The sequence below is a fragment of the Vanessa atalanta genome, chromosome 14 (assembly GCF_905147765.1).
Source record: "Vanessa atalanta chromosome 14, ilVanAtal1.2, whole genome shotgun sequence".
NCBI classification, from domain to species: domain Eukaryota; kingdom Metazoa; phylum Arthropoda; class Insecta; order Lepidoptera; family Nymphalidae; genus Vanessa; species Vanessa atalanta.
In genome coordinates this window covers 11,596,844-11,623,614 of record NC_061884.1, presented here as the reverse complement: position 1 = coordinate 11,623,614, position 26,771 = coordinate 11,596,844, and the positions used below count along the sequence as shown (strand labels likewise).

The following is a 26,771-nucleotide window of genomic DNA, read 5'->3' as shown; positions in this document are numbered from 1 at the left end:
ACTAAACATACTCTGGTCGCTTCACTAGTCCAAAAAAGTACCACAAAGTCGAAATAAATAGTTACTTTTAATAAATTAATAGATTAAAATTGATATTTTAAAGTGATACGAGTGATACGTTGACGAAATAAGTAAACAGTAGAACTATTCTCTAAGAACAAAGTCGAAACTCTTCGTAGAAGGTCGTAAGTGTCAGAGAGTGATATGCGATATTGACTATAACAATTATCAAAGGATACACATATCAAAGAATCACCGATAATAGATTTTAAACATTTCACTAGTGGGATACGAAGTAAGTTACAGAATAAAACTATCTCAAAATTAAAATTTTCAAAAGTGCTTTACTATAATATTGTAAACGTAGGGAATATTTTTACCAGGAAGTAGTGAAGTGAATGAAGTGAAAACATTCCTAAAATTTAATAATTTTTATATTGAATACATAAAAAAATAAGTTTAAAAAGTGAGAGTGATAATTAAATAAAAGTAATCATAAAAGAAGACAATTAATTAATTTGTCAAAAAAATGGGTTGCAAATTATCCCAACTCGCTGCTTCTGAGTTCACGCACGATCCGTTAGACCGACCACCACCACCTTCAGATCCACGCTCACCTCTCACCGCCAAACAGCAATACTGCATAATGGCATCTTGGAAAGGAATTTTCCGGCAAATTGAGACAACAGGAATTATTTTATTTGTTAAGTAAGTACTTTAGTTTTTATAATCACGCTAACTATTACCCATCTGCAACGCTGGGAATTAGTCCAGTCATTAATCTAATGTTTAAAAAATGAGAAAGGATAAATGGAATTTAAAAACTTAAATATCTGTAATATACATATATACGCATGTAATGTAATGATCGCACAAAGAAAAAAAAAACAATATGTATCATTTTTATGGAATAGAGCTCTTTTACGCGGCTTAAAGTAAAGTTATTACTTGGTGGTAGGACTTTGTGCAAGCCCGTCTGACTCACTCACTCATCAGATATTCTACCGCCAAACAGCGGTACTCAGAATTGTTGTGTTCCGGTTTGAAGGGTAAGTGAGCCAGTGTAACTACAGGCATAAGGGACATAACATCTTAGTTCCCGAGGTTGGTGGTGCATTGGTGATGTAAGGAATGGTTAATATTTTTTACAGCGCCTTTGTCTATGGGCGGTAGTGGCCACTTACCATCAGGTGACCTATTTACTCGTCCGCCTACCGATATCATAAAAAAAACTAAATGAAATGGCAGAAATCGTCACGAAAGGAAAAAGCCTTACCCCCTCCCCAGATGACCTTTTCCTCTCTTTTCTTTCTCTCAATCTCTTTAATAATATCTTATTTACTAATTTTCGTTATTGTTTAATTCACACGGAGTTTTTAGTATCAGAATCAGAATATAATTTATATTACAGCAGGCTTTCACAAGCACTTTTAAATCGTCATTTTTATCAACATCCACTTATATGCGTCTTAACAACGTTGATTCGAGTCTAGTCGTAACTTGGACCGTTCGTCCGATTGTACCGTAGTTAGCTTCTAAGGGTACTCGCATGAAGCTATAATGCAGCTTAATATATAACCCTGTCCAATAAATAGCATTACAATGGCAATATTTATTCAATCCGACGGGTAGTCATCGTTAACTCATCACTCAGAATCAAAAACTTAGTATTTCTATGTTCTGACGTGAGTATGACTAAGCCAATGTAATTGCAGACTGAAGACATATCTTATTCATGATTGGTAGTCCATTGGCGATGGAAGGAATGGTAAATATTTCTCGCAGCTCAAATAAAAACGGTTCATTGACCTGTCTAATAAATAAATATTTTTTTTTACATTAACAGCCTGTAAATTTCCCACTGTTGGACTAAGACCTCCTCTCTCTTTGAGGAGAAGTTTTGAAGCATATTCCACAACTCTGCTCAAAAGCGGATTGGTGGATACACGTGTGGTAGAATTTCGTTGAAATTAGACTCATACAGGTTTCCTCACGATGTTTTTTTTCACCACCGAGCACGAGATGAATTATAAACACAAATTAAACACATGAAAATTCAATGTTGCTTGCCTGGGTTTGAGCCCGAAATCATCGGTTAAGATGCACGCAATTCTACCCACTGGGCCATCTCAGCTCTTAATCATTAATAAATAGAATAAACAAATAGATTATCATTTGATATGCTGTCGATGCAACCCAATTAAAAGCACATTGATGATGTTGGAATACGAACGACCCATCTCGTGGAAAATTTGACTCTGTAATTAGTTGTTTAAGTGAACTAATAGAATTGATCATTACGATTGACCTCATACGTACATTGTTATTTTCCAAAGACAGACAACCATTTAATGATTAACCTCATATGAACATAAGTCAAAAAAATATGAATCACTTAAGAAGCCGACTTTGTGTTTTAAACGTCATATGACATGTTTTATGTTCCTTGTGTCTGTAAATACAGTGTATTTTGAATTAGGTAAGGCACCATTCAATCCAAAATGACAATACGAATACTGCTGATTGATGGTTGAATATCTAGTAAATGGATGATATTTAGGTTACACATTGTTACCACCAGTGGATGACTCATTTAATATCTGGTTACGTTTATTTTAATAATTGTATATATTAATAGCTTAAGCCGATTTTTGTCCCAGTGAATATGGGACGATGGCTGCATATAAAAACCTCATTTTGAAGAGCTCTATATCTAAATCGTAACAATTTACTAAATTGTTACGATTTAAGTAATAATTCATTTTAGAGAACGGAAACAGTTACTGGCCGGTTAGAGAGTGGTACTACGGCTGTATAAAAATTAAAGTAAATTGTTTTCGACTCGTACTCCAATTCTAACTGAACTAATGTATACTACTTATTTGATATTAAATTTCATTTAAAATGAGTTTCATCATTTTGGCGCCAAATTTAGATAAGTGACTTGCAGCTTACAATGAAATAAAATGAGAACAAAACCATGTCATAGGCTTGGAAATACCTAAAAAATATTTTGAATAAACACGAAATTTCACGGAAGACCCACTAGTAACTATAATGATATGTCTAGAGGCACCTCTTCTGTTAAGGAGTTTAGTTGGTTAAAAAAGAACCCTTATGCAGCCATTGTCAATGGATAGAAAATAAAGATCTTCTCGAAGATCGCATAATCAAACGTTACTGAATTTTGATGTGTAATGTAAATGTGTATTGGTCTTTCTATTTCAAACCCAATACATTTTATTCCAGTAAACTTTACAAGAAAGCCATTCCAAACGTCAATTTCAAGTCCACTTTCGGAAAACAGTTTCAAGTGTTGCTCTTATAAAACAAACCAGATTTACAATGGGTTATTCACAATTATTGTTCTCGATTAGTCCTGCGTTGAAACCCGAACTTAAATCTAATTATCTTTAGCCACAAGTTATTATTATTATTTATTGTGTCTCATTAAACTTTTAAAACATTTTAAGATGCATGTATGAGATTAGATTCTGTACTTGTAACCCACAATGGGGAAGCGTTAAGAAATAAATCATACTTATTAAGTTAAACATTTATCTAATAATATTAATTTATTTAAGATTACATACTGTTTTAATATATACCTTTTATTAGAAACGTAATATGAGTTCTTAAGCCAAATTCACGGATCAATCCAATTCAACTGCGGTTAGGATTGGTTACACGTCAAGTTGAAGCAACGTTACACTGCTATGATGGACAGGATAAAAGTCAGTCGCCGTAAAAATCAACACATTGTTCATTAAGTAACTCCTAGCTTATATGATACACGAAACAAATATGTTAGACGTCGAGTATATTTCTGTCTTTTCTTTGACCTTAATTATAACGTTACACTACTCGTATACTGTGCTATTGCTATAGTGGCATGACAAAAAGTCATTGGGTTTTCATTCAAAAAATTCTTAGATACAGCCCGGAGTGTGGAATTTGAGAGTGTATGTCCCACACCTGAAATCTTTCCGGTCTTGTCGGATTTGCGGTCCCATTGGATTATTTGAGTGAGGGAATGACGAGGTCACCCGTGTCTGTGCACACATGTGCGCGCTATAATATGTCCTGCGTGGGCTGATCTCTCTTGGGATTGGTCGCTGGAGCCGAAATCGGTCAGGACGACATCATAATAATATATCTGTTGTCTAACTCAAGCCGTGATAAGAATCAATTTTCAAAGTCAAACTTGAGTAGAAAGTTCAAACGTACTACGTAGTACGTAGTGTAAGATTTCTTATTGAAACAGGCTTCACTTTAATCAGTTTCAACGTTCCAATACTTTAACTCTTTTATTATAATGAAAGCGTATATTTTTGATAAACCATAATTGTAATATGAAGCTTAATATCAAATTCCTATTTATATTTTCTTCATTCAATATAAGCTTATATATGTATACGTACCTATTAATGAGTCAAATAAAGTTCAAGACTAATATAGCGTAATATATATTACTAATATATATTAGCGTAAAGTACGAATATTTTACTGAATCAGTTCGTAAACTAATTAAATAAGTTGTTTGTATTGTAAATATCAAGACGGGGCGCCTGAGTAATTGAATAGATCTATGTAACTGATTTGGATCATATTGATACGTTATATATACGTTACGTCCTACTGGTATCATATTTGTGTACACGTGATGTTAAACTATTACCGCCGTTCATGAACATTCGCAGAACCAGAAGAACCAATGTCGGCTTTTAAGGTATTTGTTAATCTGTTCTTTGGATACTCGCATACTGGAAGTTGTATGTATATGCTTTGTATTGTGATATATTTATATTAATTTTTATTCAGGCATTCAATTTGATGTGACGTTATATAAATATTTTATCTTTAAGACTTTGTTATTAAGGTTCTGTATTGAGAAATCGTTCAAAAATATGTTCGAGCCTTCTAGAGTTTTAATAACGGTGTACAGCAAATAAAACTTTTTTGTTCGTATTTACCATTATAGTACCCACCTTTGACGGGGACAGATAATCCTAATGGGCTCCGTTTCCTACGCAAACAAATCCCTTTGAAGTCACCCCACATCGTATTACCTACACATATGACATCTGATAATTTTTGCAGCAATGGCTTATCATATATTACTTGCAAGTGATACGAAGGGGGATCAGTGGGTTTTAAACAATGATTGGGTTCGAATCTAGAAAACCTAAAGATTTTGAAATTATTAGAACATTATTCCGGCAAAGGTCGAAGAAAATATTCTTGATAGGTTTGGTCACTATTGATTAGCTTGTAAGCCAATTCAGAGGTACAGTGCAAATTCTGGGTCGGTTAAAATTATTCCTTGATTTAATCATTCGGCAGAAATTCATCAGCATTCCGAAGCTGAGTTCCTATGCATTAAATATGAATATTGTTATATTTTATGTTTATTTGTTTTAAATCTTATCACAGCCCGTTATATACAAATCCGTTTATCACAGCCCGTCACAGCTACATAGGGTACCATTGGAAATTAGCGTTGGGGTTTGGAATCCAACTTGGAATCTGAATGGTTCACGATTGCTGTCATCGCTCCTCAAATCTCTTATTATTTCATTTTTTTTATTGTTTTTGTTTTCTTAAAAATAAACTTTGTTTAATATTGTATGTCTCGCTACGGGTAAGAACCTCTTTTCTTCTCTCATAGAGAAGGTTCAATCCATTAGTTTTACTTCGATTAAGATTAATTGTAGAATCAAATTGAAGTCTTGATAAGTTCCAAAGTTGCACAAAATTTTTATCATATTTTGTAAGCTTGTTGAGTTTTATCTTGTCTGTTTTTCAAGATCCATGGATTCCATCTTTTATATTACTCAATATATTCGTCGCTTTTAAAGCGATTTCAATATTAATATTTTTCATTGAATTGACAAATTGACGGTTCGATTCCCGGACGAGTCGATGTAGAAAAAGTTCATTAGTTTTCTATGTTTTCTTGGGTCTGGGTGTTTGTGGTACCGTCGTTACTTCTGATTTTCCATAACAAAAGTGCTTTAGCTATTTACATTGGGATCAGAGTAATGTATGTGATGTTGTCCAATATACATAAAAAAAAAATTACTAATTCCACCATTCAATGTGCAGATAGCGAATAAGGAAATCGAAAATATATTTCTTAGGTCGAGTGAGACTTTATAATTAGAGAGAGAAGGGATACACTTCATAGTTCCATTGATTAGCTCATTTCTCAGTACAAACTATTCAGTCTGCTTTCTACATGAAATATACAATAAATTGAGTCTTTCTTGATGTTAAAACCTTGCAATATACCAACAAACAACTCTCAGTGGAGTTACTTTAGAACAAAGAACATCGTTAGACGACCCAGGAACAAGAGAATAATCCATGATACATAACGTTGTTTTCTTTGATGCCACACACACTCGTATATAATATAAATATTTTTGTTGATGTGCTTGATATTAATGTCACGTATTACTCGGCTTCATTTACTTGGACGTTAGTGAAGATTTAAGCGGTTCGTTCTAAATGAGCTCTTGTTTTACCTTAAATTCGTCGTTAAAAACTGTGTTAAATAAAGCATGCGGTAATTGTTTTGTAAGGGCTTGGTGATATTAACATGATCCACATTTAATGAGTAATTACTATTATTGCTACTATGTTTACTATGTTCGTCCAGTGTTCAATTTAAATTTTGACGAATACATACACGACGAATTTTAATGTAAATAGTTTTTTATTCAATGCATATTACTATTATTGCTGCTATGCTTCGTCCAGTGTTCAATTCAAATTTTGACGACTACATACACGACGAATTTTAATGTAAATATTTTTTTATTCAATGTTTAAATTAAAATTCGTCAAAGGGAATCCGGAGAACAAAGTACTTAACTGATTTGTGTTTGCCTATTTATGTAGATATGTATATTATGAACTACAATTTCACAATTAACACCAATCAGTTCTAAAGCTTCTAAATTTTACCTTCAGATTATTATAATATTAGTTAAAATTTAATCACGTATTCACTTTGACAATGCACTAACTTATTGTACATGTGATCTTAGAAGTAATTTTAGGTTGCGAACTTCCGCTTTGGTAATCATATGCGAACGTATAACTTCGCCAAATGTTTCCACAAGTAAATGCGATTTATCTTGAGCAATATCTTAAGATATATTTCTAACAATATCTAATAATATCTTGTTTAAATACACTCTTATAAGAATTAAGGAACCGTCATTTTAACGTTACTTAAGTTATCATAAATCTAACATCGCTTTCAAGAGAATATACAAGAAACAGTAGCGACTCATTTTCACCAATAAATTTAAAAATATTTGTTAATTTAATATAACATATAGCTAATAAAACATATCCCACATAAATATATACGTACATATTTTATAGTGTAGGTTAGCGGACAGTATATGGACCTGCTGGCAAGTAATCGCTACCTTTTACTTGGTGGTAAGGTTAGCCTGTCTAAGTAGGTATTACTACTACCCATTCATCAGATATTTTACCGCCAAACAACAGTACCCAGTATAGCTGTGTTCCGGTTTGAAGGGTAAGTGAACCAGTGTAACTACATGCTAAAGGAACATAACGTATTAGTTCCCAAGGTTGGTGGCGCATTGGTGATGTCCGTCAACCTATACAAAAAAAAACCCACAGACATTGGCACCTTAAGAAACATTAACCATTCCATATATACAATGCGCCACCAACATAGCTACAATGTTATGTCACTTGTGCCTGTATTAACACAGGTTCAATCACCATTCAACACAAAAATATTAAGCATTCCTGTGCGTCGGTAGAACATAAACTCATTATTTAATTAGAAATAACTAAATACAATCAATAAATTTCATAAATCCAGTAATGTTCTCAAGTAACATCTTTCACAGTCTTCTTGAGTGGCTGGTAGAGAGGATAGATTCTGAATAGGGAATGACTACTTTGCTCAAGCCGATGCTATAAAGGAGTAGCTGAAGTTCCATAATCTTTAGTCTTGATATTATATAATTGTTTCTATTAATATTTGATTTTAAAGTGGAAGTTGTTTAGTATATAAGTTTCATTGAATTAGTATTACTAAAAGTATTTAATACGAGATATTTACCATGCATTTTTATTAATTTGTTGGAACTCGATATTCCGACATTATCTACGAACGTCTTGTTCACAAGACGAGAGATCGAGCTCCACCAAATAAAAATTAAAAAAAAAAAGATGGTAAATATCCCGTATTAAATACTCATAATTTATTTGACAATTCGTGAAGAAATTCTAAATGGCTGAAATACGTATAGTACAATAACAGCCTGTAAATATCCCACTGCTGGGCAAAGGCCTCCTCTTCCTTTGAGGAGAAAGTTTTCCACCACGCCGCTCCAATACGGACACAGATATGGCAAAAAATAAAATAACGATTTTTTCTTTCAATTGTAAACACAAATGAAGCACATGGAAAATCAGTGGTGCTTGTCGTGGTTTGAATTTACAAGCATCAGTTAAGATGCACGCGCAACCCTGGCCGATCTTGAATATATAATATATTAACCAATAAACTGGAATCTTGTATTATGTAGATATATTTGCATATTTTGGAATGACTTGTAACTCTCGTACTAACTTTTCGTTTGAATTCTATTGATATTTCCATTCCCTGAGAGCCTCCTAAATAATTAAAGGCCTATCCTCATTTATCGTTATTATTATGAAAGTTTTATACATCTTAGTTTTTGTTTAAAGCAGTTTCTGTTATTATAAAGTCAAACTTTATATTTCAAAGCCGCCTTTGTCGACTAACGAACACTTCGGTAACTTCGAAGACACTTCACAAAGATAACCGTCGTCTTATTAATATTTAGATATTCTGTTATTAACAAATACAAATTCAAAATTAATGAGCTTTGTGTACGAGTACATAGCAAGATATGCCTGTGATTGGTCAGCTAGATTCGGATTTGGGTTCAAACAACGACACGAAATAATAAAAAGTTAATTAGTTAAATCTGTCAAAAAAATCACAGTATCAGCCCGTAGTCTAGTAGTCGGAATAGTGTATTCCCATGGTTCGCAAAATAAAAATAGAATAATTACATTGTGAAATCACATCCTCTAAATCACCAAAAGTAATCCCCTTTTAGGGTTACATACCCAAAACGTAAAACAAACCACTTGCACTTGGCACTTGAATTTTTCACAGATTTTATATTCTTGTTGCCGCAAATACTAAAACACAGAGTAAAATAAATATTTAAGGGGGTTCCCGTATAACAGACTTTGCTTTTTGCCGTTTTTACTGTAAATTGTACGGAATCCTTCGTGCGTGAGTCCTACTCGCACTGAGCCGGTTTTTGCAATTAATAAATTTAAGGTAATATTTTCGTTACATATTTAAGAAACGGTTTTTCCTGAATACATATTTTATCTTTTTTAATATTATGTAGTTATAAACAAATATACCACTCCATACAGCTTTATTCAGTCCCTTATGCTAAACTCGTTCGAAAGAGATCGCTCTATTAGCGACAGAACCCGTGTCTCCCTTACTCAATCCCCTGAGTTCTGCATATCATTCTAAATTGTTTATTATACGGGGTTTATGTATTCCTAAATGTTGAAATAAAACTAGTTTTTAACGGATTTAATCGCGTATATTAATTATTTTAACATCCCGACGTTTCGAGCACTTTGGTCACGGGCAGACTCTTCTAAGACAACATTCCTAAATGTTTCTCGGTAGATTGTTTTATGACTATGTCTGTAATTTAAAATTTAAGTTGACTTAACTAAAATTATTTTTTAAGTTGCAAATACTTGGTGGTAGGGCTTTGTGCAAGTCTGGGTAGGTACCACCCACTCATCAGATATTCTACCGCCAAACAGCAGTACTCGTTTTTAAGGCTGAATGAACCAGTGTAACTACAGGCTCAAAAGACATAAAATCTTAGTTTCCAAGGTTGATTATTCCACTATCTTTGGGCACTGATGACCATATCATCAGGTATCATTTGCCAGTCCAATTATATAATATAAAAAACTGACTTTGCTATGTCAATTCTGACATTCTGAGTTTTTAGTAGAATGAATATTCTACATTCATTCATTCATCCTTGTGCGGCTTTATTATTAAAGTTTATATCTAAAAGGAATGACGTAAAAGTATTTGTATGAGACTACTTTGCAGTAGTTTTCATTTCGACTATCAAAATGCTATATTTAAGAAAGGAATATGGCATAATTAAAGGAGATAAGATGATCTACTGGTTAGAATACCTGCTCAATTATCTCGTGTTCGGCGGTGAAGAAAAACATCGTAAGGAAACCTGCATGTGTCAGACGTGCACCTGCACATGTCCATCCTCTTTGAAACAATTCAGCCACAACACGCATTGGAGCAACGTGGTGATATAAACTTTTTCCTTAAGAGAAATTACAGTTTCCAGTAATTTACAGGTTTTACTTGAGCTTTTTATTTTATATTTATGAATTTGTTAAATTAAACATATCAAAGCCCTTTGAAAATCCACACATAAAAGCGAACAATTTTGTAAAAAATACACTTAATAATTACAAATTATTTAAATAATATGAAACGTTAGGAATTACCTCAGACAATTAACAGAATCTAACTGGTATTTCCCGGGTTAACCCGCGGCATGTCGGCGTGGACGTTTTGCGAGAATTAATCGCTTCCGGCACAAAAGGCCTCCGCGTGTGACTTTGTAAATGTTATGTTGAAAAATTTTGAAGCGCAGAAAGGGAATATTCATATATGTATAATAAAGAGTGACGTGAGTAAGCTCGATATGAATATTTTTTTTAAAAGATTACAAACGGATATTCGTACCTTTTTCGTTTCTCTTTGTAAACATTTTTTGTGTAAGTACATTTTTATTTCTTGGACATATTTTGATGGTAAGGTTTTGCGAACGAGATTGTTTGATGTTATAACTTTGTTTTTAAAAATGGAACACTTAAAGTTATTTAAAAATGGAAGAATATTTATTGTACCACATTTTCGTTTGTTTCAAAAACCTAAATATCTTTTATTACCAGAATTTAAACATACATTTTATGTATAATCCTATCAATATATTATCTCCTAAGACATGACTGCTATTGATTCAATACAAAATATACTATATAGGTCACAAGCCGTGCACACATAAATTAAGCTGAATTTATCTTCTGAAATTTATTACCATGTAAGTATAATTTAAGGCTAATTTTATACAATAAACCTCTTTAATCAATAGTTATGTCTTGAAATAAAACTAGTTTTTAACGGATTTAATCGCGTATATTAATTATTTTAACATCCCGACGTTTCGAGCACTTTGCAGTGTTCGTGGTCACGGGCAGACTAAGGTGACATTTGTCTGTTTGAATTAAAAAGAAATATTATTTACAACTACCGCCAACGATTTCTTAATTGGTATCTTGAATATCGTTCCGGTTGCACGCAGAAGGCACTAACTGTATCTTTAGGTCTTGCAGTCTGTTGGATTTGGGATTTTAAATTTTTAATAAGTGGATCCCAAGTGTTAGAAAGTCTCCAACCATCTTCTCTATTGAAGTTCGGATGTTTTTGAATTTCAATAGCCTCGCGTATCATTCTAGGAATGAATCTGTGTTCTCTAGCGAGGATCTGTGGTTTATCAAATCGAATAAAATGGTTAGGTTTATCCAGAGCATGTTCACAGACTGCAGACTTTGAAGAACGCCTATTTTTGACATCTCCTATATGTTCCTTGACCCTAGTACCGATACTTCTCTTTGTTTGGCCTATGTAAGATAAACCACACTCACATTCGAGTTTATATACTCCCGCAGTTTGTAAAGGGATATTACTCTTGATAGGTCTCAAGAACTGGCTCACTTTCTTATGAGGCTTGTAAATGGTTTTAATCGAAGCTCGCTTCAAGATATTGCCAATCCTGTCTGTAACTCCCTTCACATATGGTAGAAATGCAGGTTGTCGCTCAACTGTGGGTGGCTTGATACGGCTTCTGCGATGCTGGCGAGGCACGGGCAGCTTGTTCTGGTGGAGTGCAAGCTTGACCTGAAGTAGCTCGTCCTCTAGGTGTTCAGCATCGCAGAGATGGTGGGCTCTCTGAAACAAAGATTTGCCAACGGTAGCTAACTGACTAGGGTGGTGGTGCGAGTCACCATTGAGGTATTTATTAGTGTGTGTGGGTTTCCTATAAACTGTGTGACTTAATGTATTGTCAGGATTCCTGATAATAAGGATGTCAAGGAAAGCTAAAGAATTATTTGCCTCTAATTCCATAGTAAATTGAATGTTTTTATTTATAGAATTGAGATGTACTAAAAATGCAGATGTCAGATCACTAGGTAGTATTGTGAAAGTGTCATCTACGTACCGTTTATAAAACCTAGGTGTTATTGGTCCGGAGCGAAGAGCCCTCTCCTCTAGGTCTTCCATGAATAAATCAGCGACCACGGGGGATACTGGGGAACCCATGGCTACTCCGTCAACTTGTACATAGAATTCATCATTCCACAATAAATAACCAGATGTGAGGCAGTGATGTAACAGCTCTGCATATTCAATAGGCATGTTGTGTGTCTGTAGCTTCCTCTTGACAATTTCGATGCAGTCTTGTATGGGTAAGGATGTAAACAATGACTGGACATCAAAACTAACCTAAACTGTATGGGTTACCTAAGATCCATAAAACTGGTTATTTATTGTGGAATGATGAATTCTATGTACAAGTTGACGGAGTAGCCATGGGTTCCCCAGTATCCCCCGTGGTCGCTGATTTATTCATGGAAGACCTAGAGGAGAGGGCTCTTCGCTCCGGACCAATAACACCTAGGTTTTATAAACGGTACGTAGATGACACTTTCACAATACTACCTAGTGATCTGACATCTGCATTTTTAGTACATCTCAATTCTATAAATAAAAACATTCAATTTACTATGTAATTAGAGGCAAATAATTCTTTAGCTTTCCTTGACATCCTTATTATCAGGAATCCTGACAATACATTAAGTCACACAGTTTATAGGAAACCCACACACACTAATAAATACCTCAATGGTGACTCGCACCACCACCCTAGTCAGTTAGCTACCGTTGGCAAATCTTTGTTTCAGGGAGCCCACCATCTCTGCGATGCTGAACACCTAGAGGACGAGCTACTTCAGGTCAAGCTTGCACTCCACCAGAACAAGCTGCCCGTGCCTCGCCAGCATCGCAGAAGCCGTATCAAGCCACCCACAGTTGAGCGACAACCTGCATTTCTACCATATGTGAAGGGAGTTACAGACAGGATTGGCAATATCTTGAAGCGAGCTTCGATTAAAACCATTTACAAGCCTCATAAGAAAGTGAGCCAGTTCTTGAGACCTATCAAGAGTAATATCCCTTTACAAACTGCGGGAGTATATAAACTCGAATGTGAGTGTGGTTTATCTTACATAGGCCAAACAAAGAGAAGTATCGGTACTAGGGTCAAGGAACATATAGGAGATGTCAAAAATAGGCGTTCTTCAAAGTCTGCAGTCTGTGAACATGCTCTGGATAAACCTAACCATTTTATTCGATTTGATAAACCACAGATCCTCGCTAGAGAACACAGATTCATTCCTAGAATGATACGCGAGGCTATTGAAATTCAAAAACATCCGAACTTCAATAGAGAAGATGGTTGGAGACTTTCTAACACTTGGGATCCACTTATTAAAAATTTAAAATCCCAAATCCAACAGACTGCAAGACCTAAAGATACAGTTAGTGCCTTCTGCGTGCAACCGGAACGCTATTCAAGATACCAATTAAGAAATCGTTGGCGGTAGTTGTAAATAATATTTCTTTTTAATTCAAACAGACAAATGTCACCTTAGTCTGCCCGTGACCACGAACACTGCAAAGTGCTCGAAACGTCGGGATGTTAAAATAATTAATATACGCGATTAAATCCGTTAAAAACTAGTTTTATTTCAATGTGTAATAATCGCGAAAATCTAAGACAACACAATAGTTATGTCATCTGATATTTTTATATATCAAGATTCACATATGCAGCCTTTGTAATTAGCGGAACCGCCTTAGACAATAAATCTCCTTTTGCGTTTTAAGTACATTACATATTTTGTCTCTCTGTTAGGACTTTATAAAAAGTCGGCACTAATCTCTTTATTTCTGACTTTTATATTACCAAACATCTGTTAAATATTATAACAAAACACGAATAAAATCAAAGAAAAGATCTTAATAATAATAATGTTATATTGACCGACTTTTTTATGATATCGGTAAGCGGACGAGCAAATGGACCACCTGATGGTAAATGGTCGCCACCACCCATAGACAAACCATAATAAATATATAAATATTAACCATTCCTTACATCACCAATGCGCCACCAACCTTGGGAACTAAGATGTTACTTGTAGTTACACTGGCTCACTCAGGGTGTAGCCAGTGTAACTACAAGTACAAAACCTAGGTACATACCTAGACGGGCTTGCACTAAGCCCTACCACCAAGTGTTAGACCGCGGTGTCAAATATCAAGGGAGATTAGTCAACTTTATTACATGTCACAACATGTCATAATGCACAAGTGTGTCCCGCAAACACATGTGCACTCTCTATTCCCTCAGTCATAATCCGATGGGACGGCAATCCGTCAAGACCGGATAGAGATCAGGCGCGGGAACTTTTAAACCTAAATACCAAATAAATAAAAACCCAATAACTTTTTATTGCTTTAGGGTTTGAACCCAGGGACAGAATCTGAGGCCGTATATGAAATCACTAGTACAAAGAATATTAAAATACTTTATTATGTCAATCAAATAATAATCTATCACAGTGTTAACTAACTTCGTCATAATCAGCATTATTCAATAAAATCAAACGAAAAATAATAATTTACAAACGCGTTGATATGACAAGCTCGGGTAAATACGTGTATGCTCTCTAATACTTATAAAATAATAGTTAACCATTGGGTAAAATTAAAAGCCCCTATAATGGATTTGGGAATCTCATTGCTTTCAAGACTTGATTGTGATCCCCATTTATCGTCCCCAACCGGAAGACTCAGCTTATTGTTAGCAGTAGAGACGACTCTGTGGTCGAGTGGTGTGTACACCGGTTTTCATGGGTACGCCACTCCTTGATCCCGGGTTCGATTCCCGGCCGAGACGACGTAGAAAAATTTCATTAGTTCTATGTTGTCTTGGGTCTGGGTGTATGTGGTACCGTCGTTACTTCTGATTTCCATAACACAAGTGCTTTAGCTACTTACATTGGAATCAGAGTAATGTATGTGATGTTGTCCAAGATTTAGCAGTAGTTACAAAAGTTAGACACACAGAACAGAGTATATTTTGATTATTTCCATATTATGTCTTAAGGTGAATTAAATTGAAGTAACGCTGTAGATTAAAAAAAATTATCAACATGTATCTCGAAACTTTTTTCGGGATTATATTAACGAAATTAAAATACTTAGATGTATGTCTAATGTAATAATCACAATAAAATTATACTAATTAATTTCATAAAACCAATGACAAACATAAATTCGATACGTAAAGATAAACTTTTGCATCTTTTGTATTTAGAACGTTTTTTTTTTTTTAATTATTTTACTAACAAAATAATCGGATACTTTGCCCATATATTTAAATTAAGTAACTCAATAGATATTAAGACGTGTAATTCGGTCTAAATCAGTCAAGAATAGTAAAAAATACTAATACGTTCATTTGGACATAGTAAAAACTCAGTCTTGAAAATATAAGCTATATCTATCGTAATAGGAAAGTAACATATCAATTCAATTACTAGTTTCTGTGAGAATCCAGAAAAAAATAACCAACAAAGCTGATAATTTACTTCCTTATAATACTATCATAAATATAATATACTACAGTAACTAGATATTCGTAACGAAATATCAAAAAACCCCACTAATATCGGATCTATTCGCAAATAAACCCTGGCAGGCTTTTTTACGGACACAATTTAATTCCCGAGAGCCGTTGAGACCCGGAATGCCAAGTGGCATATCAGATATTTAGAAGGTTAACATTATTTTAGGGACAAACGCAGTGTTAAAAGGTTGTTTTGGTAACATTTCGCTTAATATTTCTTATATGAGACAACAAATGTAATAATTTTACTTCATATTTAAAATGATTTTAATAAGAATCAATTTCGTAGTTTCACACTTGCCATTATAAGTCTGAACAACATATTTTACAAGACTTTACTTGTGTGTTGACTTTATTTATTAATATTTTACTGTATTAATGAAATACAAAGATATACAAAATTACTTATTTGGTAGGTATATTTTCTACCATCTTAACTTGACGGGATAGTTAGGTATATAATTAATCGTACTTTATATATTTGTAATTATGCTGAAGCACTCATCCTAACTAAACAAAAGTATTAATATTTAATTAAACTATTGAATCGGTACCAAGTCCGCCTAACACTAAACATTTTTACAAAATTTCCCACTGGCCTCCTCTCCCTTTGAGGAGAAGGTTTGGGGTATATTCCAACAAGTTTCCTCACTATATTTTCCTTCACCTAGCCGAGCACGAGATGAATTATAACAAAACACAAATTAAGCACATTCAATTCAGTGGTGCCTGCCTGGGCTTGAACCCGCAATCATCGGTTAAGATGCACGCGTTCTAACCATTGGGATATTTCGGCTCTACAAGTCAGCCTGTACAAAGAAAATCAAACAAGATTTTTAGAATGATAAAATTTCACTTAATTAACCAGTTTAATTATCTTTTATCTTAAAACTTATCAAAGACAGATCTCGAGTAAAATTCCGTACTGTTACGGCTTACGTCGCGTTTTTATACGGCTCATTTCGTTCTCCTTTTCAGCGACCTTTGTGACATAAACCAGGTCTGTTTAATATTCTAATCCATTCTGACAGGCGACGAAATTTTGTGCGAAGCGACGGTTTTGTTCCATTTTTAAAAACACAAACACTGGATTGAATAAATTTCACATCATATGAGCCATTTTTTTAGGTTCTAGGAAAATACTGACACCCAAAGAAAATGTTAGATTTACATGGAATTCCTATCAGGTTGAGATTATGTCTATATCGACACTAATATTATAAATACGAAAGTAACTCAACATATTGCTGTCAATGTATTACATTTAAACAAGTGTATAATTTTATAGAAGAAAAATAGCGAGTCTTCGAAATTTGATTTAATTTTTACTAATAGCAACATTTTATTTTAATTCTCCCTTAATAAATATTTACTAAATAACTGTACAATAAAATATTTTTTTATTATAATAATAATGATTCATTGCGTTTTATAATAATTATACAAAAAGATTAAACTGGTATTATTATATTTAATACTTTATACAGAAATGAATATATATATATATATATATTTATATTTATTCCAAAAACAGGTCAATACTTAAAGCAATCTTTATTAAACAATTTTTGAAACGAACTTTTGTAGTTATGTGAAAGAAAAATTATAAATTAATCATTGTCATATACATAAACAAATAAACATCTCTATTTGATACATAAACCAAGTGACACAATATTAAATGACTAATACTAGATAAAATACTTCTATGTCTTGTCGTTCAAAGGCGTGAAAGAGCCTTCTTTAGATGACTGAGATAAAAAAGTGGACCCAGGATGAGTAGTGCTCAGTACCTAGTAAAGCAATGAAGATAAATGTCAAATCTATTCAATGTACTCTGGGAAACCCGTCGACCCGGCGTGCTTCAAGGAACAGCTTGAAATCGATTTTAAGTTTGTAACTTTACTAAAGCTGAAGCTTCAGTCTTCAATGCTATTTAGTAGCTCAACATCATCGTCGATAGACATTGAGAATCATTAGCATTTAAGAATTTCATTTTTATAATCGCTGAACAATGTTCACTCTATAGCCCTCATCTAAATGACACCTATTTTAATTGAAAAAAATACTTTTTTTTTAAGGAATAGTAGCAATGTCCCAAATTAATTAAGGAAATTCTAATGGGTTGTCTGGAAGAGATGATTAATTAGACATAAGTCCGCCCATTGTACAACACATAAAATAATTGGTTTATTTGTGGTGTACAAATAAGTATATTAATAATTATTCCCATTTACTCCTCGTTTTAAGATTATAACATGATTTAGGAGGAGGGCGATACTAACCCAAGGGGTCAGGATCGATCCTGCTACTTTTTACATCGCTAGGCGGCCCTTAAACCATTGTGCTATTGACTCTTCCAAATGTTTATGATAAAAATATTTACATCTATTAAAATTGTATAGATAGGGAACAACCACTCACATGAGACATTCTACTGCCTAACAACTTACTTGGTATTATTTTGTTACATTTAAATAGTGAGCCATTGTGTTTTATCTTCTTCTTCTTTTCTCAAAACCTTACCACCAAAAATAATCCATATTTTAATACTAAATTTCGTATAATTACATTACGAAATATTGATAATGACGACCTCCGTGAGTAGTGTGTACACCGGTTTTCATGGGTACGCCACTCCGAGGTCTCGGGTTCGATTCCCGGCCAGGTCGATGTAGAAAAAGTTCATTAGTTTTCTATGTTGTCTTGGGTCTGGGTGTTTTTGGTACCGTCGTTACTTCTGATTTTCCATAACACAAGTGCTTTAGCTACTTACATAATATTAATAAAAATATTGTAATATTTTTTAAGAGATGAAAAAAATTTATAATAGCATAAATTTAAAATAAAAAAAAGCGATTTCCTTGGCATCAAGAATTTTCATATGATATTACTATTTTTCCAGAAGATAGCTTTAATTACCGTTTGAAAGACCGTCCTAACATCAAAGTGGGTAGATAGTTTGTTCGGGGAAAATAAACTATCCGCGCCCTCAAACGGTTGAGTTTGTTTGCTTAGTGTTCTTCAGGGCGTGTAGATTTTAAAATATTGTCATTGTATTTTATACAGATATAAAGCTGCATTTCCAGAAGAAATAAATTATAACCAGAAATATTATTTGTGTTGTATTGCAGAAATAAATAGTCGTTGCAGAAACAATGCTAGCCTCACTAAAATTTAATATTTACTGAATCGTTAGTCAAGTTGTGAGCCTTGAGATTTTTATGATCTGTTAGTAAGTGGTCACCACCGTCTATAGATATTGACGCTGTAAGAACTATTAACAATGCCGTACCTCGATAATGCGCCACCTACTTCAGTAACTATGATGTTACGTCATGTCATGTTATGTCTTTTGTATGTAGTTCTGCTATCTCATTCGCTATTCAAACCGGAACACAACAATACTAAAGATTGTTGTTTGACGATAGAATATCTGATGAACGATTGGTACTTATCCAGACGGGCTTGCAGAAAGTCCTACCACGTAGTAAAAGTTGAAGAATATTGCCCTGATATTTTTTTCAGTAAGGTATCATATCCCTTGTGTCTGTAGTTACACTGGCTCATTAACCCTTTAAGCCGGAACACAACAATACTAAGTATGGTTATTTGGCGTTAGAATATCTGATGAGTGGGTGGTGTCTACCCAGACGGGCTTGCCTTACCACCAAATAGGCGATAGCTTTATTCCATTTATTTAAACGATAGGTTTATAATAAAAAAATCTTTCCTTTGAAATTATTGAACGTATCCCAGAAATTAGTTGTAAAGCCGTATTATACAATACAACTACTTACAATTAAAACGTGATTGAAAATTCAAATGAATTTAAAACATCGATAAATTAATAATCAGTATCGGATAGTCGATAAATATTTAATTGAGATTGAGTAGACAAAAACGTATTCATGTAAACGCAAGTGACTGACGCTTTCATGGTTTGGCAATTTATCGCGGAATACTTGATCGCGTGTGTTTGACAGTGACGTACTACTCGAACTATTCACATTTTAAAAGCCCCCTCTGCGTGACTGTTGATTTACAATCCTTTTAATAATATTATAACCGACTAGAAGTGAAAATTACTTTTAAAAAACAATAGAATAATAACTATCTGACTTTATAATAACAATCGACAATGACACTAATTACTTTAAATTCATCACAAAAACTTTGTACCGCTAAACCGTATAGTATGTCTGAAGGGGTGCTTCATTTCATTTGCAATTTTGCGCCAAACAAAGCCCAAGCCTTTGTGACAGGCGATCTCACGATAATATGATATCGATACACAAGGCGGTAGGAACATATTATTGTTTCGTTCTCGTCTCTTACTATTTAAACAGTAATCCCACTTTTAAACCTTAGTTCTAACTGACATAATAAATACTAATATTATAAAAATGAAAGTAATTCTGTCTATCTGTAAACTACGCTACGGTTTAACAAATGAATCGAATTTCATTCATTCGGAATCAAGTTTGAACCTCAAGGCTAAGGCTACTCTTTTACACTAATAACCTACGAACAAGGGCCCCTAATACGAAAACAAGTTTTATTATATTTGAATTACTTGTAACAAACTAGATATAATAAAAGGCAGGGTGTTTGCAAATTAAAGAAGGTTTCTTAGAATTGAAAAGGTTGTAATTTGGAATGAAGATATAAAAATAAAAATGTAAAAGTTGTAACCATTGCCTCCACTAATGACAGGAAGGCTGGTCATTTTTTTAACTTAAATAAACGGAATTGCGATTCAACGGGAAAATGCTGCTGGCATTCTTGCGACCATTCTACGCGAACATGATTAGTACGGAGGCATTTTTTGTTTTATTTTCATCTGTTTTTGGGTCACTGAGATCTTCGATGTGAATAATTCTTATCGGATTAAACTGCTTTTTATTTACAACAGACGAGGGAGTTCGTTTATACGTATCACCAGCGTAAATAATTAAATATTAAAGTTTTGTGGTGGTGGTTAGAACGCGTGCATGTTAACCGATATTTTCGGGTTCTAACCCAGGCAGGCACCACTGAATTTTCATGTGATTAATTTGTGTTTATAATTCATCTAGTGATCGGCGGTGAAGGAAAACATCGTGAGGAAACCTGATATATGTCTAATTTCACCGAAATTCTGCTACATGTAAATTCTACCAACCCGCATTGGAGCAGCGTGGTGGAATATGCTCCAAACCTTATCAAGGGAGAGGAGGCCTTAGCCCAGCAGTGGGAAATTTACAGGCGTCTAATGTAAAAATGTTATGTTAATAAATATATGTAACATTTCATTCTAAAAAAAAAACCATGTCAAAATAACATTAATAAATAAGGCATATTATTCAACACAATATTTTATAGATGATAAAAAAAGGAACTAATCTTTCTTGACTTTCAAGCAGGATATAAAATTATATTAAATAAATTTAATTATATTTAACTGACATAGCTTTCTATTTCAAATGTTAGAAAAGAGTAACTTCTGAGTTTCTTACCGGATCCTCTCGCTAGAATCTACGTTTCGAAACGGAGATAGCTTTACGTTTAATAAAATAATTCTGTAAAATTGCGTTTCAAAAGTAGCAATTAAATCTTAACCTTATTAAACTTTCGTTCATTCGATTTTCGAATATATATTTTTAACAGCCCTTTTTTAATATAAATTAATATACAATATTTATTGTGCTGTGTTTAAAGTAAGTTAAATTTAATCTGAAATTAAGTTTTGTTACAACTTGTAAACAACACAATCATCTCATCTCATCTCACGACACAAAGCTATATTTTAACTTTCACGTTAATCGGAACTCATCTCATTTTCAGTTTATGGTTCACATAAAATTTTGTGTGTAATATACAGAAGATAATAATGTACTTACAAATATTAAAGCTTTCGTCGCTCAGGCGTCGTAGTATAATATACGACCACCAAACGGTGTGAGAGAGATTCGATAATTACTTCTTGGGCTAATTAGTGTAGGGTCGGTACCGGCCACAGATGTAGAGTACGCTGGATACCGCATGTTCATTAGATAGTGTGAACACCGAGCGTGTTTTTTTTTACCAACTATGACGTCATCCCAACCATACTTGATAATCATAAATTATATTTTTAAATTAGTAAATTTGAGCAAAATTAGTACCGATGATAGATAATACCTTTTTTATCTCACTGGAAAAAGCGTTGACGCCGTTTTGCCCTGATGGTCGGCCCGCCTATGCGAGACTCCAATTCCTAAGAATTCCTGAAAATCACCCTAGTCCCTGCGATGCTTATTAATTCGGAATGATAGATTATACCTCCATTGTTTTTATTTACTATCTTAAAAGAGTTTTTACAGTTTATAATGGCACAATTACACAAACACAAACTAAAGTAGAAGTTTGTGCATGGCATACTTCGGGCACGCTTGGTCGGTTTGCGGTGTCTAGTGTACTCTATATCTGCGGCACCAGCTTAACACTTAATTGGGAGATGAAAATAGAAATATTAAGTATACCATCCAGTACAATGTGTGCTATGTACTTGAAAATTAGTAGATGTTGATCTTATCAAGATTATATTAAAGATAAAAAAACGTTGTGTTAGTATTAATTATAAATATAATTAAATATTCGACAACATCACATACATTACTCTGATCCCAATGTAAGTAGCTAAAGCACTTGTGTTATGGAGAATCAGAAGTAACGACGGTACCACAAACACCCAGACCCAAGACAACATAGAAAACTAATGAAATTTTTCTACATCGAATCGGCCGGGAATCGAACCCGGGACCTCGGAGTGGCGTACCCATGAATCGACCACGGAGGTCGTCAGAGTCAGATTCATTGATTTCTAGGCACGATATATAAGTAATTTAATTGAACTTTACTGTAATTAAAATGGTGGAAAAGTGTAATGACTGAGTTTCTCGCCGGTTCTCCTCGGTAGAATGTACTTTGCAAACTATTGTGGATTTACATTTATAACATGACGATTCAAAAGTGCTTTTATGAGCCTACTTGAATATAGAATCATTTTAATGATTGATTTGTTAATTATTCAACAAAACCATTGAACCGATTATGATGAAACTTTACCTGAAGATAACTTGAACTTTGAAGAATAGAATATAATTTAGATACAAAGCTATGTTAAAAATAAGTTAACTTCAGAACATATCAACAGCAATATTTAATATTTTAGAGTTCTGGTTTGAAGGGTGAGTGAACCGGTGTAACTACCAGCACAAATAGTTTCCAAAGTTGGTGAGGTATTGGCGATATGAGGATTCATTAATATCTTTAAAGGCCAATGTCTATTTTATGTCTGAAACCGAGATTATTACCAGAAATTCTTCAAACATAATAAAAACTTAGCGCTGTTTATCCGAACTTCGAATTGTTTAAAATTCAAGCGTTCTAACAATTGGACGATGTGAGGTCGTTTTAAAGTAATTATTTTAATTATTTAGTATAAGTTGTACAGAAAATTCACGTATTGTTTTTGGAACAACAGTTGGTTTAATTTGGCTAAGGGTCCTTTACCGCAGTGTCCCGAGAGCTTACCCTCAGTATAGAAGACCCGACAGATTTATATCCATTGTCTGCGTTTGAAACTTTCCAAACTAAATTTTATATATATTCTTAACTGGAAATATATTTTTAAGATAATCAGCAAAATAAAATTATCCATGAAACGTATTAATGCAAACTTACCTGCATGGGTAACACGTTTTATTATTGTGTTCCGGCTTAAAGGTTTAGAAAGTCAGTCCAACAGACACATCCCGTGAAAGAGGAGCATTAAATGGATAACATAAGGCCAATGTCTATGGGCAGTGATGAACACTGACCATCAAATGGCAAATGGTCCATTTGAACAAAGTCGATTACTAAAATTTGAATTTGGAATTTTTTATTAAATATCTATGAAAACAATTTAAAATACATCACAATGATTTTGGTGTTTCATTATATCTGTCCGTAATTTATTACCAAACGTCAAGTGTTTTAATGAGTTTTATGTTTTTATTCATAAATAGAACAACCAGAAATAATGCCAATCAAAATTTATAATGAAAAATTTATAATGAAACGTTTTTGTCAATGTAAAATTTTATTTCTAATAACAATTGCTATGAAAACACAATAGTAAATAAACCTTCAATTTATATTGACGTTTACATATCACAATCTAAATATTTGGTATTATGGTCAGCCGAATGGTCTACTGCATACAGACAAACCACACAAAAAAAAAAAAAAATTGCAAAACTATGTCTACATATTGAAAACAATTTAAATTGAACAAACTCCAGCAATACAACCTCTTTTTTATTCACAGATTATTCGAAGAAAACGAGGAACTGCTCCACTTATTCGAGGATTTCCGTGAGCTTCGCACAAAAGAAGCATTCGTGAGTTCCGCAGAATTAGCTGAGCATGCCACGAAGGTCATGCACACACTAGACGAAGGGATCAAGGGGTTAGCAGACATGGACACATTCTTCGCTTACGTAAGACATGTAGGGGAAACGCATCGCCAAGTTCCAGGGTTCAAAGCAGAAAACTTCTTGGTGAGAAACTATTTTTCATTACAATATATGTAGCTAAAAACTTGGTTCGATTTCTATGTTTAACGAAGCGTTATTGTACATGAGTAACCGAACGTTATAAATTAAGATTATTCTTATAAGTTTTTAAATCACATGTAATAAATAATAATTATTGAGACACTTTTGAATTATATTATATACACGAATCCTTAGATCAACACTACAAAGCATTGCTGTTAAGCAGTAGATTGGGCGATACAAAACAAACGACAAAAACTTAAGATCTTCATTTAAAATTGTTCTATTTCGGTTAAATCGCTTTCAGTGTAAATAAAATGTTTTCAGAAAATCGAGCAACCCTTCCTAGAAGCGGCGAAGACAACGCTGGGCGACCGATACACGCCCAATATTGAAAACATCTACAAACTGACGATCCGTTTCATATTAGAGAATCTCGTGAAAGGCTACGAAGAGGCGGGACCGGAGTATGTGAATAAGGAAACATGATTATCAAGAGTCATTTAAAATTGATTTAAATTCGCATATGAATTGTCTTAGAACTGCCTAGAACATTTATAAAGATTTATTTGAAATAAATTAAATAGAATAACTAATCAATTAACATAATTATAATATTATTTACAGGTTTAATTTTTAATTTTCGAAAAATAAAAATTATTTTTTTTTGTCTTTTGAACGCAACGAGAATGAAGCCATACGTTAGAAGGAATGTTAGAATGTATTAATGATACTAACTCTCTTAATTATTTAAATTTATCAATCATATCTGTGTATCCCTGTTTCCCTAAAGGTGGCTTTCAACGGTCTTTGATTACACGAGCCTTTGATGTTACCGACTATTGATGAACCCGACGGGCCCGAACAGGCAAGTCCGCGTCAGCCTGGGCGGAAAGTTTATCACGGCGCGTCGGTGTGTGCGCCCCGGGACACACAAGTCAGCTCCGCTATACTGTGTCTTCGAGCCGAGATTTTCGTAGAGTTCGTAAAGTACTACGTAATATACTTTTCCTAAAATACATAACGTCACAGTGTTTTCATATTCTAAATTTGAATAACATTAATTTGAATTCAACAATTTGATAAATAATATTTTATTTTAATTAGAATCTTGGACAGGCTTTGTAATATACGATTAAAAATATTAATCTTTGTAACGCTTTGTAGTAATTTTTTACGCTTGAAATAAATCATGTCTACAGGCAAATATAATAAAATTAATTAAGTACATACATAACAATATATGAGACTAATATTTATATTTTCCTATGTAATGCTTGTGTTAGGAATACGTTTTGAGACAACGTTTTTTTTTTTAATTTATTAAAAAATTTAATCGATAAACTTGGAACAGCTTTAATGATAGCATGTCATTCACTAATAAAATATTGACTACTGATTGTTAAGCTGCGATGTTGAATCGTCTTCAATTAATTACAAGCTATTGACCGGCCGTTCCGCTAACTTCGATAAAAGATTTTTATATCGTTATGTACTTTGCCTTACTTATTCATTTGATTTAATCGATTAATTTTCAATCTCTTTCGTGCTAAATATCGGAGTGACAGCACTTTCAAGGCGATTTGAGCTTGAGGGAATTTACTTGGACACCGTTAAGATGTAACTTTATAATATGAAACTTCAGTATATGTAAACGTAACAAAACTTTATTATTACATAATGTAATTCAATAAAACCTATATACATGTGATTTGACGACCTCCGTGGTCGAGTAGTGTGTACACCGGTTTTCTTGGGTACGCCACTCCGAGGTCCCGGGTTCGATTCCCGGCCGAGTCGATGTAGAAAAAGTTCATTAGTTTTCTATGTTTTCTTGGGCCTGGGTGTTTGTGGTACCGTCGTTACTTCTGATTTCCATAATACAAGTGCTTTAGCTACTTACATTGTGATCAGAGTAATGTATGTGATGTTGTCCAATATTTAAAAAAAAATATTTATTTAAACATGTAAACTTATATATATACATTTGTTCCAAATTTATATTTTAACTTGAATCGATTGAATTGAAACGTTATCCGTAAGTAATTATTATACATACATGACGCACAAGTCGTACCGGACGCAACGCAACGCAAGCTTGTATCAACTTGTTTTAAATTACAACTAGAAACGTATTACTTAAGAGCATTTTACATCCCAAAATGACACTACAGTAAATATAAATTAATAACAAATCTAATATTAAACTAATATAATTAATGTATTTGTCTGTTTGCTTGTTTGAATGCGCAAATTTTAGGATCTATTAATGCAATTTGAAAAAACT

General features: G+C 33.5%; 1 protein-coding gene across 1 annotated transcript; it reads left to right on the top strand.

The window, feature by feature from the left end:
* Positions 1–18: 18 nt before the first annotated feature.
* Positions 19–25,033, top strand: LOC125068811 (neuroglobin-like). Its single transcript, XM_047678130.1, has 3 exons — positions 19–708; positions 24,256–24,487; positions 24,812–25,033. The coding sequence occupies exons 1-3, from the start codon at positions 530–532 to the stop codon at positions 24,971–24,973; spliced, it is 573 nt and encodes a 190-aa protein (XP_047534086.1). The 5' UTR covers positions 19–529; the 3' UTR covers positions 24,974–25,033.
* The last annotated feature ends 1,738 nt before the right edge of the window (positions 25,034–26,771 follow it).